General features: G+C 46.9%; 1 protein-coding gene across 10 annotated transcripts in view; it reads right to left on the bottom strand.

Annotated features, from left to right (window-relative positions):
* Positions 1-17,406, bottom strand: part of ARHGEF9 (Cdc42 guanine nucleotide exchange factor 9) — a 221,650-nt gene that overhangs the window by 47,322 nt on the left and 156,922 nt on the right. For all 10 annotated transcript variants that reach the window (XM_055817993.1, XM_055817994.1, XM_027784197.2 and 7 more), the window contains 2 exons: positions 8,196-8,387; positions 647-826 (listed from right to left, as the gene is read on the bottom strand). In XM_055817993.1, coding sequence (XP_055673968.1) covers positions 647-826; positions 8,196-8,387 — 372 coding nt within the window. The remainder of the gene's footprint in view (positions 1-646; positions 827-8,195; positions 8,388-17,406) is intronic.

The raw sequence follows: 17,406 nt of genomic DNA, 5'->3' as shown, positions 1-17,406 counted from the left end.
ATAAGAAGTGAACTGCTGTCAGCTCCCAATGTCGCTTGAGAGATGCTGTGAACCTTTTTAGGGATGCCTTGCTTAAGTTTCATGAATGTCTATCAGAAATGTCTCTAATAAGAAGTGAACTGCTGTCAGCTCAGCCCTGACTGTACGTAATGAGGTAACAAGAGTACAGGATCTGCACCCTGGGTTGGAGCACCTCATACGTAAGCTGTGATACGGCACTTCATTCTCCCTGAAGAATGATGAAGAAGCCTAGAAGCAGCCTTCTCATCATCCATGACCTGATCAGGCTGGCCTGTGAGTGGGTTTAAGTCATATTCTGAAGAGCAAAAGAAGGTGGGGAGTAGGGGAGGGACACTGTGTGTACATAACATGATTCAGGGTGGATGTGAAAATATGTTGAGATTCAAATGTACTAGGGGGTTCCTAGCTATACGCCTCACCTCAAACTCTCCCCTCTCTATATCTCATGAAGTAAATGGAGGGCCATGGAGTAGTCCCTGATATGTAACTAGAACAGTACTGATGCACAAAAGTTATTCTGCGTGGTTCCTGCCTCCTGACTTTTTCTGCTACTCCTTCCCCCTCTGTCCCTCATCCCCCAAAACAACCCCCAGAACTCCCAAACAAAAATGCCAAGTTAACTTACGTGTTCCAGGAAACACGGTCCAATTTCACTGAGATGGGGGTCTTCATTGTTGTACTGCTTCTCCAAGTCCCGGACAAAACCCATCTGAAATCTGTAGATATCTTCGATGTTACCAAAGATGATTTTTAGCTGTTCATCACTGAACATATCCCTCCTCTTCCGGCACTGCTTTAAGTAACCCTGTAAAGAGTGAAAAAAGAATAATCCATGAAATAACCAAACACTTATACCGAGTCTGTCCCCAGATTATTCTTGAGGAAGGAGCAAGTAAAAACAAAATCAGAAAATGGATCTGAAAACAAAATCCATTCCAGGCTCAATAACAAGGGTTGTTGAGCCTGGAGAAAAAGAAGCTCACGGGGACCTTCTCACTCTCCACAAATACCTGGAAGGGGGGTGCAGCGAGGTGGGGTCGGTCTCTTCTCCCAAGGAACAAGCAACAGGACAAGAGCAAAGAGCCTCAAGTTGCACCAGGGGAGGTTTAGACTGGGTATTGGGAAAAATGTCTTCACCAAAAGGGTTGTCCAGCACCAGGGCAGGTTGCCCAGGGAAAAGGCGGAGTCACCATCCCTGGAGGGAATCAAACAACGTGCAGATGTGGCACCTGGGGAGATGGTTTAGTGGTGGTCTTGGCAGTGCTGGGTTAACAGCTGGACTCAATCTTAAAGGTCTTTTCCAACCAAAGTGATTCTATGATTCTATAACCATGCTGAGAAATACTATATGAATGTGTGGTTGCCTGCCCTTGGTCTAGGAAGAGGGTATGGAGGGTGCAACACCCTAGTTGTTTCAGCACAAAGTGAAATGTTGAAGGAAAATGCTCTTCAAGTGTTCCCTGACTTGGGAGGTGACACAGTTTATCTCCCCCACTATTCATCTTCCTGAATATGAGGCAAAAGTGGGAGGGCTGTTGTCCTGTGAGTGTCCTAGTGGGAATGCCAAAGGCGATGCAGAAGCTTGGGTAGGTATTTTGGCTTGCTCGGGCAAGGGAGCCACAGTAGGAGCTGCCTGAGCTGCTATCAATGCCACCTAGAGGAACACAGCATTATTTTAATTTTGTTTTCTATACCTTCCATTCCATTACTGCAGTACCTTCCAGTACCTACTGTGGCTGCCAAGAAAGCTGGGGAGGGACTTTTTACAAGGGCCTGTAGTGACAGGACAAGGGGCAACGGCCTTAAACTGAAAGAGGGTCAGTTTGGATTAGATGCAAGGCAGAAATTCTTAACTGTGGGGGTGGTGAGACAGTGGCCCAGGCTGCCCAGAGCAGCTGTGGGTGCCCCATCCCCGGCAGTGCCCAAGGCCAGGCTGGACGGGGCTTTGAGCAACCCCACGTCAGGGGCTTAGGACTAGATGATCTTGTAGGTCCCTTCCAACCTAAACCATTCTATGATTCTACCATGAAATACACTACTCCAAACAGTGTAAAACTAGGGAAGATTTTTATCCTGTTTTCTCAACTATTGTCTTTCATTGCTTTTCTTCCTTTTTTAAGTGGGATCAGAGGAACAGGCTTTGTACCCTTCCCTGTACAAATATCAGGCTCCCTTACTGAGTCTATAGACATTCAAATCAAATGGGGAAAGAGAGAGGAAGAACTAGGATGTAGAGAGTTTAAGAAAATTCTCCAAAATCACAGAATGAATCTGCAGTAGATTTGGGAACAATTCAGATCTCCTGCATCTCGATCCAGTGCAACAACAAAGAGATCCTCCTTGCTTATTCTTCATTTGTCCATGATACCCACTTGTACTGAGCCTGAGCTTAGCTGGACATCATATGAACACAAATGGGCAGGCAAGCACTGCTCTGAAGATCTCCTGACCTAAAATGACCGAGTGGATCAATATTCTGGCAAAAAGCCTAACACACCAACTTCTCTCTGCCTCCCTGTTTTGCTGACCCTGCCTTATCCATGAACTCGCCATCCTGGTTTCAGCTGAATCATGAGAACTTCTTCAAACACGCTTGCCCGAAGCACATGTGGTCCAGGGATGGGTGACACACGGATGCTCTGGATGCCTGGGCTGAATTTCTGGCTCTGCCACTGACCTGTGTGACATTGAGCAAAATCACTTCATCCCCCTGTTCTTCACCCGTCTGAATGATGTAGACTAGAAACTTTGCAAGGCCAAGTATCAGATGCTATGCTGGCCTAGTCCAGACTGCGGCCTCTTGACTGAGAAGAAGGAACAAGGGGGTCATCAGGAGATGACTTTGCCTGCCTTTATTATATAGGAAGAGAAAAAAATGAAGGGAAAAAAATGCCAACAGCTTCAGTTGAATGGCTATATTTGGGAACTCTAGATGCTTAGTCACACAGACGCACCGCCAGCTGGTGACACACAGCTGCTGGTCCACAATGCAAACTATTGGGACGCTATAATAAACTGTCCTTCAGCCTCACCACGTGGCTCCTGGGAGGGAGAACTTCAAACAGATGAATGATAAATGCAACTTTGGCCGACCTGGCAAAGAACCAACCTCTGTGATGTCCAGCTTAGCTAGAAGACGCCGTTATGCTGAATTTGCTGGCTTTTTCAGCTGGGAAGCTTGGGTTATGGAATACCTTCTGTATTTACTAAATCTAGACCTTCTTCCAGGAGCTTGTTGATGATTCATTTCCATGGGTTTCCCTCTCTCATTTTTCAAGGCCAAGAGGAATGGGAGCAGACTGTTTCCCATGTTGCAGGACAGTTGGCAGGGCAAATAAAAATTCAAACCATTAAGGAATAATGCAGAACACCTTTCCATGCTGCTTTTCAAGTTTACCTGCTTATCTCAGAACAGCTTTCAAAACATGAAAGGAAAAAAATAAAGTGCACCTGCCCACGAGGCCAGGCTCTTTTTGACAGTAGCTTTGGTGCTAGCAGCGCTGAAAGACTGCCGCAAGCCGTTTGTGTTAGGACCTTTACCCTGCTGCATGCTGCAGGCTGCCTGCAAGCCTGCCTCTCCTTTTGCATGCTGCTCTGTGAAATCAGTCACTGGATGATTTACGTGAACATCTTTCAGCCCTGGGGTTGCTATTGGCTGCGACTACCGTCTGAATATTCCCATCCTCCCTGTGCTGGTTCATCACTTTGCCCGTGTCACGTGTTTCAGAGAAGCTGAAGCAGCACATTTCTGTACAGGCACCTATAAAACCATGGGGAAAATAAAAGACTGCACGGAGTTCCCAAGCCTTATCCTCTACCCAGCTTGTGCGTTTGGATGGTTGGTTTCCAGCACAAGCCAGCAAAGGAGAGCCTGAAGATTTATACCTAATACGCAGCAAGAGCCAGCTAGAAGGCTGCTGCATAGTTTTTCCAGTAAATTTACTCCTGTTACATAAAACAATGTCATCTTCCTTCTGCCCATCCCATCAGGTTTGCTCAGAGAAGGGATATGACTGATGAGCAGATGTTGGAGAGTGTTTTGCTCAATGAATACCTAAAAATAGCTGTCAAACTCTCTCTCTTTAAAGTACTTTTCCATGTAGTCCCTGAAGTATAGGCCAAAGTTGGAAAGTATTTGCAGGAGGTTAAGTGCTAAGTTTTCTCCACTCCAGAGTGGGTTTAGAGACAGCCAGGAGAGATGGCCAACCCATCCATTCTCCTTCTGGTCCAGCTGAGAGCAAGGTGAAGGAAAGAATGAGGAGACGATAGCCCCTGCAGGCTATACCTTCAAAGGCAGTTGTGATTTTATTCCAGTTTCTTTCCATCTCTAAGCCAGTTTGGGGGCTGTCTACACTGACCTGTAGAACATCCCTCAGTTTGGACCAGCACCATTTGGGCTATAAAAATACTGTTCTCTAGAGCGGTGCTCACAGCATCCAGGTGAGCATTGTGCTGATACGCACATACCAAGAATAAGCACAGGAACAAAGCTGAGACTGTTTGAATTGAAAAAGCAAAGTAGAGCCATGTCTGGTCCCAGGCAGTCAGGACTCTAAAGCACTTATTCAAATATCCAGCAAGTACAGAATGTCAGGCACTGTGATTGCACTGGGGCCCACCTAAAATATCCTGCGGGAGCACAAGCCTGTGCCTCAAAAGGGCAAGAAGCAGCCAGCTCCAAAACAGAAAAACCAGCTGTGCACAAACAGGCTGTGAAAGACGGCTACAAATTGCACATTGGGGAATACATACACATAGAATATATATCCCCATTAATCCAAAGAGCTTTCTGCAGTCACCCTCCAGCCAGGCATCCATGGATGAGAAACTGGGCACACAAAGGGGGGAGCTTCTGAGCAGCTCCTCAGAAGTGGTGCTCTGACGGAGGGCCACACTGCTGCAAAGAAGGTTTTATGCTGCTTTGCTCTAAGGCAGCACAAAAAAGTGGTTTTTATCCATCTCTGAGAATGAGTCAGGCTAATGCCATCCAGACCACGTGAAAACCTGTACCATCAGCTCTGCACAACAGACTCAGCTTGACACGCTAAGATGCAATGAGGATGTTTTCCACACAGCATTCAGAGCTGTCCTGGCACCAAAGCAATGCTTAGGTGGAATTCAGTCAATATTATTTAAAAATAAATTCAAACTGAAATTACTTGGAAAAGAGAAAAATGCAGCACTGGAAGCTGGCTGGACTTTCTAACCTCCCACCCCCAAATTACTCATAATACGGAGGTTTCCTTTGATCTCCCAATTGCATCACTGTTCCCATCCAAGCTCTGTCACTTCTCTGTTGTAACACCTCCTTAAATTTAGCCTTGTCTTCCTAATCCAGGTGCTGGTCCAAAGCCTGCTCATGTCTCAAAGCATGTCACCCTGTTCTTTGCAGCTCTCCTGCATCTCATTCTTCTGCCTGTGCTCCCCACTACATGCTGCAGCTCAAACCACCTTCTTGGCCCTCTGCCCTCATTGAGGCAGCCGCCCTGACTGAGCACTTCAGCTGCTCTGCTGATGTTACAGCTGCCATGCCACGGACAGACCCCACACCCTCCTGCATCCTTCAAGGATCAAACCCCAGGTGCAGGAAGATATCTTTCAAGCCTGGAGATGGCTGTGCATCTTTGAGGTGCTTCACACGACAAGGAGTGAGCAGCACTGCCTGCCAGTAAGGCTTGCTATTGCTACCCATTATAAAAGCCCAGTTTTCAGCAGCTTATTATTTTTCTAAGCTCTAAGTGCTAAGCCTGAAGTTCCTATTGCTGGATATTTCCTTAAGGCTAGATTCTTTTTTCTTTCTTTTCCCCTTGGTGGTATTTCAGAATAATGATCCATCCACTCCTGATAATGCAGTCCAGGGAAACCCCCACACTTTACCCCTAATAAAAATCTTCACAAAATCGCTTCACCAATCAGCAGTCAGTCCTTCCTACTCTAGGCAAGGGCGTAGCAGCAGCAGTCGTCAGGGCAGTATGGCTTTGCTGTGACAGGGAATTCCCCTCCAAGCCAGCTGCTTGGCTTGTGCAGGTAATTTTCATTCTGGTGCTGGCTAGCTTGTGAGCTCCTGACTTGGCAGGACTAGTGCCACGAGTATTATGAATAATAACACGGTCTATAATAATACAGTAGCAGGCAGTGGAGATACGTCCTGAGGCAGAAAAGAGCAATTCAAGGGCTCTTAATCACCTAGTAGGGGCTACGGTTCTCTGATACAAACCACACATCTTCAGGTGCTTCACTGGTATTAGGATTTGTTGCTCATTATAGCTCAGCAACAAGAGTATAACTACACACTGCTAAACTCAGTACTAAATCAGGCTCAACCTTTGCCACCCAGCCGCAACTCCTCTCTCATCCCCTCTAATACATCATATTGCTGCTGTTCATCCTGACACCTTAAAATAAAGAGCAAATGGAAGAGGGGAATTTGCCACTGTCAACAGCACTTCTGCATCTCATCAATGGCTGTCTGGTGTCTACTCATTCTTCGGCACAAATAACACCTCTGCACAAATTCATCCAGCAGCACTGGGAGGAGCCCAAGCTGGCACGCGTCCCTCCATCTCCAGCCCCCCTCCTCTTATGCACAAACAGAAACAGTCACATCATGCTATGCCCAAATGCCTGGGATGACTGAGCTGTCTCTGAGCCTTCTCGAGGCAAATGGATTGCTCTGATTAAACCGAGCACAATGAGGCTCTCTCCAGCAAAGGACAGCCCATCGTTTTGCAGATGAGAACACCCGTTTCAGTCCTCCTCTTTTATGAGAGGCAGCTGAATCATTTCCTGGTGCTCTACCTGCAGGTAAGATTTATCCCCTCAATATCATTTGGCATCATCCAGAGCAAAGAAGAGCCTTAGAGATCTCTTTGACATCTGGGACATATCATTAGGTGCTGTAATTCAGTGTTACACCACAGATGTCACTGAAGCCATACCTATCTGTACCTGCTGAGAATCTGATCTGGCAAAAGCATGGTGACATGGCTGGAAAACGCAAGTTAAGGTTTATTTAGGTTTTCAACAGAAAAAATGCAAATGCAGGAAAAGAAACAATATATGGAAAAGTTCCTGCAGATCTTTCCTTCTTCAATGCAAAGCCCTCTGACTGAAATAGCACAGTGAAATCAAGCTCATTTGTTTCCAAACTGAAATCCCAAGACTCTTCTGTATTTGAGAAGCATCATAAAAGCTTTTTGGATGGCTGCTTTGCCTTGTCAATAGAAAAGTAGCAAGTATGAAGAGAGGAAGACATTTTTCTAAGCAGAATTCACAAGGGGCTTTACCACATTGACTCTGCAAAGACTGAGCACAAGCTCAGTAAATCCAAACTGTTCAGAGGGATGAGCCAAAAGCCACGGTCTTTGATTTTAGTGCTAACAAACTTTGCCTCTTAGTGATAAGCATATGCTCTACATACAATGTCCAAGCTGTCCCGCAACACTCTCCAGCACAGCTGTGCATTCCTCTTCCTAAACACCCAGCACCACACGCACTGCACTTTGGGTTTAGCTCATGGCACTAGTTCTGTACGCTGCAGGACAGTCCGGGATTGTAGAGGTTAATTATAACCTCTGTAAGATATAATATAAGAACCTCTATAATGAAGAACCACCAAGCTGAGGATGCATGGGGCCAGCCACCAAAGTTCATTTGCTTGCTGGTTCCCTTACACTGGCTAAATGTAAAGTACTTCATTTCCCACGGTGAAAACATTTTGCTCTCAGTCTCACTGTAAGAAAAGGCAAATGGGGGCCATCCTGAGCCAGGGAAATTGTGAACCCAATATGAAAGACACAGATGAAATGGGTAACTGATTGGATTAATTACAACCTAATTTCCTCAATCACAAGTTCAGAAGTAGATGCCATTGGGTTTTAATTAAGAGTACTGCTTGAAGGATCTCAACCTCATCATTTTTTAGTGAAAGGGTATGGAAAAAAGGTCAGAAAATTGCACTTCTAGTTAATACAAACTAAAGGCAATTATCAGATCCAGCAGAAAATCCTCAGAAGTATCAGTGCTTATTGACAGATGCTGCTCCTCTATTAGACACAGTACTCAAACACATTGCATATTTTTCCACCATCACCCAAGGGCAAAACCAGTCCTCAGCTCTCAACAGCCCATCCCGTGTCCTGCTTCAGTACCCCAGTGACACAACGCCCATGTACCTCGCAAATGTCCTTGAGGTGCTTGATGTAGTGGCGCTCCGTGCTCATGATCTCATTGATGACGTTGGCTCTCATCTGGTCTCGGTTCTGAACGGTCCTGCCGAGACAGAGGCAGTCGGCGCTTGGATCCAAATGGCCATTCTGCACATCGCTGGTTCCCTCCTCTACTCCATCTTCTTGGTTTACCCATAGCTGCAAGATGAAGAGGGGAGAGCAACAGGCTTATTCGTAAAAGCATGAGACTGCCAACAACTGAAAGTAGGCTGGGTCCTGGGTTGCATGACTCTGGGAGATACTGGATCAGCTCCCTCCTTACAGCAAGGGCAATGCTCTTGCCAGCGATGCACCGTGGTGTCCACAACAGCTACAGCCCAGACAGTCCTTTATTATACTGGTGCAACTGGTCACAAATGGTTCCCCACACACTGCCAAGTTCCTCTCAAAAGCAAAGGGATTTCAAGTGTTAACCGTTTTGATCCCGAATATACAATAATCATGTGAAAGGGTAACTGGGCTGTTGGGTGCTGTCAAGTGCTCTGAACCAAAATGTACATATGTAAACCAGAGCAGCCTAAACAAAAGTGCAGTTACTAGCGTAAAGCACTCCTTGTCCCAGTTCCCAAACACCATCAGCTGGGATCTGTCCGAACCAGAAGAAACCGCTGGGAGGTTAGCCCTTTACAGGTGACTGATTTAAGAAGGTCAAGATCCATCTGGTTCAGAAATCTGAATGAATGTGAACATCAGTCCAGGCTAACCGGGTTCTGGCACTTCAGTTTTCTGTGAACCTCCCAGGCCAGGGTTTGTGAATGAACATTGATTTTCATTTCACAGCAGCTTTCCTCATCATTTCACATGAAGAGCCTTTCTCACTCAGGCAAATGCCCTATCTCAGCATCCTCAGACTGTGATCCCTAAACCGCACTGAGATCAGACCTGGCTGAGTAAGTCTCCTAAAACCTGGTGGGGGCTGAGGGCAGCTGCGACCGGGGTGCTGAGCACCCCTGGGCGCTGAATACTCTATATTGGAACAAATGCAAAAAGCAACGAAAAAGATCATTGCATTTTCAGCACACTGAATTTCCTATCATCAAATAAAAAGCAAACATTAAACTTGTAAACTAAAAGATAACGCCGCCTCCTAGTCTCTGTGTCTTTGAATAAGAGCACACAACACAGGGATCAAGTGCTTCTTTCCTTTTGTTACTTTTTCCCCCAAGTAAAACCTGCTTAAAGTAATTGATCAGTTCAAATTGGGCTCATCATAGTCTGCAAGCAAACATGAAATAAAGCTTAAACCAGACATAAATGATGCTGTTTTACACAGATCACCAAAGTTGTTATGTAAATGAAGAAACTTTTCTCCTCAGCATTTAAAACCCCAAATACTGGAGAGTTTCAAATGTTAAAATACATGTACCTATGAACAGTGAAACCATCCACACAAACAGAGCAGCATATGCAAGATAAACTGCATCGTTAACCTGATCTTTCAGTCTTTTTTCCACTGTTTATAGTTTTTAATACTTTTCCATTAATCAGCTTAAATTCAGTCTTAAACAGATTGTAAAGGGCTGTGTTCCTGTAAATTAGTAAAGTAAAAAAACCTAAACCTGCCCATGCTCCTTCCTTGCTTTCCTAACTAGTATCATGTTTTGCTAAACCACTTCTTACAGCTCCCACATTTTGTCATCCCACAGTTGAGTTATAAAGGCCAAGAAGCCAATATGTTTGAAGAAAATCCATCTCTTCTCTAGCAGAATGTTAATGATGCCGCAAACTTCAGGGATAAAAAAAACCCAAAGCAACAAAAAGCTGGACTTTTCACCCTGCTTATAGCTGTGCCCTGTGTCTGGGAGCTATCAAGGACTTAACAGGAGGGCGTGCAGCGCAGCAATGCCTGTTTAAATGACAAGATGCCCTCTTTGCCAGCAGCAGGGCAGGACCCACTGGAGGCATCAACCCTACACGAAGCGTTGCAGAGAGCTGTTGGCCCCAGGCTGTGCTCACACCGTGTCCTGGCAGCACCAGCAACTCTCCAGGGCAGAAAACCCAGTGCAGACCACTTGCCTGAATGAGCAAGGGAGAGCCAAAATGGACCCAAGCGTTCTGCCTGCTCTGCCCACGCAATCTCCCACCTGTCCTCCACGCTGCACTGCCAACATGGGACCTCCTTTTGCACATCAGGAGACCAGAGGGATACTCCAAAGCCTGCTAAGGAGGTGAAATAATCCCTCCTGGCACCTCAGTGCTGCTCCCATTGCAAGAAGGAGCCATCCTCAAAGTACAAAGGCTTCATACCTTTCCCCAGGACAGCGTTGCCAAGAGTCACTTTAATGTCTTGTGTGACAGTGCAGAAGTGAAACCCAGCAAATAACGGCTGTCAGGTCTTGTTTCTTATGTCCTGATGCACCCCGGGGGCAAGGGGTGCATCCAGGCACAGAATGGCCGTGCGGTCCTGCAGCACTGCAGTACCCAGGGTGGCTCGGCTGCGGTCAAAGCAGGGCTGGGCTTAAGGGTGAACAGCCCTGGGTGCTGCAGGTGGGCATTTCAGCGACCCCAGCCCGGTCCAGCTACGCCAGTTTGGACACAGGGAAACCCCAGGGAGATGCAGCATGCCCAGGAGCAGGTCTGCACGCCTTTCCTTAGGTCCTTCCCACAGGGTGGCACTCTCCATTGTGGCATCTGATGCAAAGATGGACTAGGTCACGTTGTCTCCCGGTTGTGGGGCTGCACAAGGATCTCTGAAAGGGTGTTTTTGCAGGATTTCCATCAGCCCTGGGAAGCCTGGTTGAGCCCTGGGTCACTGCAAGGGAAGGCAGTGAGTTTGTGAGCTAATCGCACCCAAAGATATGGGGTCAACATTAAAACCCTCTCCTGGCACACCAAAACAAATTTCAGAAGAATGTCACTTGTTCAGGGAAACAACCCAAAAGCTAGTTAGAAAATAAGTCTCTTCCCAGAAAATCCTACTCTGCTCTGGAAGAGGTTTCAGTTGCATGGAGATACAGCAATGCCTCGTGTACGTGAGCAGTGTTTCATGCTGAAACATAAGCAATCTGCATGCTGCTTCTGAGTAACCGCCGTGCTGGCCTAAGATTGCCAAAGCAACCTCAGGGGCCAATTTACTTACACCAGTGACACTGGTTTTAGCAGGGGCTCTGCAGTGAAAACCTGGGGGCCAGCCTCAGAAGGGAAAATGGGCTAGACCTGGGAAGGACAGAATTGCATGGGGAGTTCTTTCAGGAATATGTCCTCACAACAGCTTTGTTGGCATTCCAAACCAAGTATATGTTGAAAACCAAGCAAGACCAATGTAGGTATTAAACCCTGTTGGCTGAAGTTTAAAATAACTTCCCATCCTACCTTCCTGCTACTATGAAAAGGTATTACGTAGCTCTCCCAAACCCAATTGGAACAGCTTGTCACCAAGTTCATGACACTCCAGCCAGTTTGGCAAAAGAAGATATTTTTAAAACTCTGCCTCTTGGAGTCAAGTGATAATCATAAAAATTTCAATTTTCATTTAAAAAATAAAGCAGGAATGATCTAATCATAAAGGGTGGGGGGAGCTTGAAAGCATAAAACCTAAAGGCTTTGAAACTCTAAAGCAAATAGCAAGCTTGCGAACTTTAATGATTTCTGAAATCCTCCGATTTTAGTCTGCCTTTTGTGCACTGCAGGAACACTCCCTGCTTCCACATCTGGGAATCTCAGGAGTCCCGCTTTTTTCCTTAATGAAATTTTTGCTCTTTCCTGCTAGGATTCATATTCCCAAAAGGAAAAAAATTACAGTTCTAGTCTAGATGATTTTTGCTTTAGAGTAAAAACATGCAACAATCTTATCGCTAACAGAGGAAGCTGAACGTGTCTGCCACCCCATGCTCTCCAGCCTCAGCTGCTGAAAGGATTAATCCCACTGTGCTGTTCAAACACTCCTGCTTTCTGTCCTAACCTCTGAAGTTCTCCATAATTCAAACACGGATCATTCTACCAGGGGATCATTTGAAGTCTGGACCATGACTCACAAAAGATGAGGTACACTGCCAGCTCTGCTGCTGACCTTGGGTCGATCACTTAAACTGGTGGAGGCTTTCCCCACCTATAAACAGGGGTATGATCTACCTTACCAATGACATTTTTCATGAATATTTTTGGGGTTGACAGACTTTACGTTAAAGCAGAGGGCACAGAAAAGCTCATACATACTTTGAAATACGGACTTAAATTCATCATTCTGGGCTTGCCACAATCCTGTTGAGCATGAGGATCTATAAGCAACAAGTTGGCTAGAGGGACCTCTAGTCTGAAGCAGTAAGGCTGGTTTTGCAGCTTCAGCTCTCAAATTCTCTTGTGCCTGTGCTGAGAAGGAGCCGGATTGCGCTGGGGCAAGGGAAGGCTGCACTCAGTGTTAATTGTGTCCTCTGACCCAACACCACCACTCCAAGCCAGATCTTCTCTGCTTCACTGACCTGCTCACTCAAACTGCAACGATGGTGTGCTGCAGGCGACAGTAAGGTGGAAGAGGCAAACTGGGGGTGACACTGTTTTTTTCCAGTAACTTACCACATGTAGTTGATTTAAACAATGCTGCAAAGGTTCCTGTTTTAGCCCGGTCCATATCACCTGTAAGTAGGGTGATCTCTATGTTTTAGGTACACACCTCTCCCAGGAATGCTCTCCTGCCTGAAATGCTCGACCTCCATCTGCTGTGAACAGCTGAGATACCACTAATGGAAAAAGGGCACTCTCTTCCCCAGATTTTCCAACATACACTGGACACAAATATACAGATGTACCTCCCTCCCAGTGCAAATGTCTTTTTTTAATAAAAGAAACTTCAAAACTCTAGTTTGACCTCATCTCCCCAGTCTTTTCTGCTCAGGAGGGGTGGCTGCCACCACTGTGACGCTCCTTTGGGACTTCCCATAGAGCCTAGATGGGACTTCAGTTCCCTGGCAGCTTGTCAGCTCTGCTGCTCACCTGGGTTTCAAGAAGCCTCTCCAGGCTCCTGTCCTGTCCTCCTCAGCTGTTAGGGGCAGCGGCTTGGCACGGACGGGGGTTTGGGATACCAGACTAAATTCCTGTATCCAATGCCACCTTATTTTTAAAGAATAAACAGAAACAGCTGTTCAGCAATCAACAAGAACCCTACAACAATAAATTAGCCTTCAGTGCCTTTTTGAATACCTCTGCAATGCAAAAAATCATGGGCTCTGGAATAATCTGGCATTGTGTGGGTCTCCCCCACACCATCAAAAGGTCCAGCACGACAAACTATGAAGCTTGCCCTAAGAACCCTTTCAAACGCTTTGTATTAAGAATTAATTAAACCAACAAAAACTACAAAGAGAAAAAATTCAAGTTGCATAATGCTAGTCCTAAGTGATGTTTCACATTGAAAGGCCGCCCTGCATGTGGAGACAAACAGGCTTATGAGGCTCACAGTCCTATTTCAAAATTCAACCCTAATTAGGAAGTCATGACCAGCTCCTGCATAACATAGTAATTTGCAGAGGCAGATAAAAGTAAAATACTCAAATAAAAAAGTCCCTTTAGCCTAAGGACCCAGTTCTGGGAGTCAGAGAGCACGGATCATTTCACCGTGCTAGTTAGCATTATATGTGATTTATATCCTTTTTAAAAAGGAACCCAGGGAAGACCCAGGGAGCTACCGGCCAGTTTGTCTCACCCTCGTGCCTGGAGAGATCATGGAGCAGACCCTCCTCGGAACTATGCTAAGGCACATGGAAAATAGGGAGGTGACTGGTGACAGCCAACGTGGCTTCACTAAAGGCAAATCGTGCCTGACAGACTTGGTGGCCCTCTACAATGGGGTTACGGTGTTGGTGGATAAAGAGCAACTGACATCATCTACCTGGACTTGTGCAAAGTATTTGACACTGTTCCACATGACATCCTTGTCTCTAAATTGGAGAGACATGGATTTGATGGATGGACCACTCAGTGGGTAAGGAATAGGCGGGATGGTCACACTCAAAGGGTTGCAGTCAAGGGCTCAAAGTTCAAGTGGAGACAAGTGGTGCTCCTCAGGGGTCAGCACTGGCACCAGTGCTATTTAACAGCTTTGTCAGCAACATGGACAGTGGGGTTGAGCGCACCCTCAGCAAGTTTGCCAACGACACCAAGCTGGCGGTGCAGTCAACCCGCTGGAGGGCAGGGATGGCATCCAGAGGGACCTTGACTCGCTGGAGGCGGGCCCATGTGAACCTCATGAAGTTCGACAAGGCCAAGTGCAAGGTCCTGCACATGGGCTGGGGCAATCCCAAGCACAAACACAGGCTGGGCGGAGAATGGACTGAGGAGAAGGGCTTGGGGATGCTGGTGGATGAGAAGCTCGATGTGACCCAGCAATGTGCACTTGCAGCACAGAAAGCCAGCCAGATCTGGGCTGCATCAAAAGCAGCGTGGCCAGCAGGGTGAGGAGGTGATTCTCCTCCTCTGCTCTGGGGCCCCCAACATCAGGAGAACATGGACCTGTCAGAGCGAGTCCAGAGGGGGCCATGAAGGTGATCAGAGCGCTGGAGCACCTCTCCCAGGAAGACAGGCTGAGGGAGCTGGGGTGGTTCAGCCTGGAGAGGAGAAGGCTCCAGGCAGACCATAGAGCAGCCTCCCAGTACCTGCTGGGGCTGCCAAGAAAGCTGGGGAGGGACTTTTTACAAGGGCCTGTAGTGACAGGACAAGGGGCAACGGCTTTAAACTGAAAGAGGGTCAGTTTGGATTAGATGCAAGGCAGAAATTCTTAACTGTGGGGGTGGTGAGACAGTGGCCCAGGCTGCCCAGAGCAGCTGTGGGTGCCCCATCCCTGGCAGTGCCCAAGGCCAGGCTGGACGGGGCTGGGAGCAGCCTGGGCTGGGGGGAGGTGTCCCTGCCCACTGCAGGGGGCTGGAACTAGATGGGCTTTCAGTCCCTTCCAACCCAAACCATTCTGTGATATAAAATCTGTAGAAATGTGATTTATCAATTTGCAACTATACCCAAATGGTGCATAAAATCACCAAACAGCACCATTCCAACGCTAGCTGACCTGCAATTATTATATATTTAGATTACTGAATGCATATACTGTATATAGAGGACATTTTACTTGAATAGGCACAGAGGGCTGATCCTCTCATAATAATCAGAAGGCATGATAAAACAAACATTTTACCAGCCATCTGGATTATTAATTTCCTTCCATTGGATACTCACAAGGACAAAACTAGCAGATAATGTGCCATCCTGGATTCTAGCTCACAATTAAATACTGTGGCAGATAAATGATACAGGCAGATCCTTCCAGAGAGCTGTTGCTATTCCACTGCACCTCTGTTCACCAGCGACTTTATAACAAATAGGAGTATGAGCAGCCCAATCTTCAGCAAAACCTGTCACCAAATAGTGGTATTACAGGATCATTAGCCCTACAACAACTGCAAGGGAGTGTAGGAGACTCCAATAACCCTACAGAAACAAGCTGCAGCACAGACCCTCAGGACTATTTTACCCACCTAGCCATGCTGCCCTGTGTGAGCTGCAAGATGTGCCCCTTCTCCCTTCTTCCGTAAACTGGTAGTTAGCCCTCCCTATTTTGATAAGCTGGTAGTTAGCTAGTGCTGTACCCTTGTTTTCAGCCACACGCACTGTATAATATGCCTGTTCAGTTGGATTCTATACCAGATTAAAAAGATCAGTTGCTTATTTGTAATCAAGTAGGGCTCATGGTGCAGAGCTTTGCATAAGTAAAACATCATCAGTCTCGACGTGTCACTCCAGTGATCCGGGCACAGCCTCTCGCTGCCCTCAGGAGGAAGCACAGGCTGTCCTGGGCTCTACAAACGCCCAAGGGCAGATGCTTCTCCCTTCCCTGCCTTCAGAGAGGAGGTGAGGCCCTGGCAAGCAGAAGAAGCACAGGGATGCTGCCTGTCCTCCCAGCAGCTGCCCCAGCCTTGTTGCTCTTCTGTGGGCAAGCGGCAGGCATAGCAAAGTGTGGGGCCACGGCTGGGATGCTGTTCAAGGAAACACAGACCACCTTCACAGATCCCTCTTCTAAGATGCGGAATAAGACATCCAGCAGTAGAAGGAAAGGCAGTTAAAGCAAGTTGGTTTTCCCTCCTGTGGTCCTACCACTGTTTCCTCCCATAGCCTGAAATTTTCCCTCTGTAATCTGGCTCCAGGCTCATTGTCCTTCACCGCCCTCCAGGTCACAGGCTCTTTGATACCTTCTCTTGCCCTCCTGCAGCTGCCCAGCTTCAGCAAACCTACTTCCAGTTCTTCCTCTCCCCTTTAAATCTCTCCATTCCCCACCTCAGAAGTTCCCTTTACCGAAGGTAAGAAATACCCGTCACTTGTTTCTGGGAAAGAAGAAAACAGGTGACTCCGTAGGGACAATGTCAGACTGCACCTGTGAACAGGTGAGCAAAAATGGCTCCAACGAACTTGCCCTGTGCTTACTCCCTCCGCCTCCTGCAGTCTAAATGCACAGACTCGCATGGGCTGGAGCTCCACCATGTAGCAAAAGTGGCTTGGACACTGCAATAAACTGGATGTGCTACACTATACTGGCCAAAATACTGTGAGTTAGGGCTCGTCACTCTCCACCCTCCTAAAAACCAAAAGGCCCTGCTGTGTGATGTTACATGTGATGCACAACAGGGAAGAGTGAAAGCTCAGCTGCTCTAGCAGCTCATCACAGAAACCTTGCCAGGCCAAGGAAGCCACTGCTTCATTCAGGGGGAAAATCTTCCTTCACTACCAGTTTGGCAGAGGACAGGGAAGGGGCTGTGAAAATCTGTGCCTAGTTTGCCTCATTCTAAGAATGGCCTCAAAACACTGTTTTTACACCTGCAAGGCAGCTTGTACAGGGAAGGGCCCAAGCGCTGGCATTTGAACCTTAGGAGATCTGACGGATGCTGACCTCTCTGAGTGGAATGAGTTGTCATGATAACAGCAGCTGCAATTAGCACAGGCAGTGTTTGAATGCTAAAATGCTGCTTGACTTAAAAAAAAGAAAAAGGAAAACTCACAATTTTTTCTGCAGTGCATCCTGTCGCTGTGGAGTGCTGCTCATGCTGTGTGATACCTCTACCTCTACCAGAAGCTATTTTTATGCTGTATTTGCCACAGGAGAATAAAATCTCCTTTATAAGGTACTGACTGCAGCAGACACTGCAGTACATACCGTTTTGTTTGACCAACAGGTGAATGC

This window comes from Falco peregrinus, chromosome 13 (assembly GCF_023634155.1).
Source record: "Falco peregrinus isolate bFalPer1 chromosome 13, bFalPer1.pri, whole genome shotgun sequence".
NCBI lineage: Eukaryota > Metazoa > Chordata > Aves > Falconiformes > Falconidae > Falco > Falco peregrinus.
Note: the sequence above shows the minus strand (reverse complement) of the source record. Positions and strands in the feature narration are given on the sequence as shown.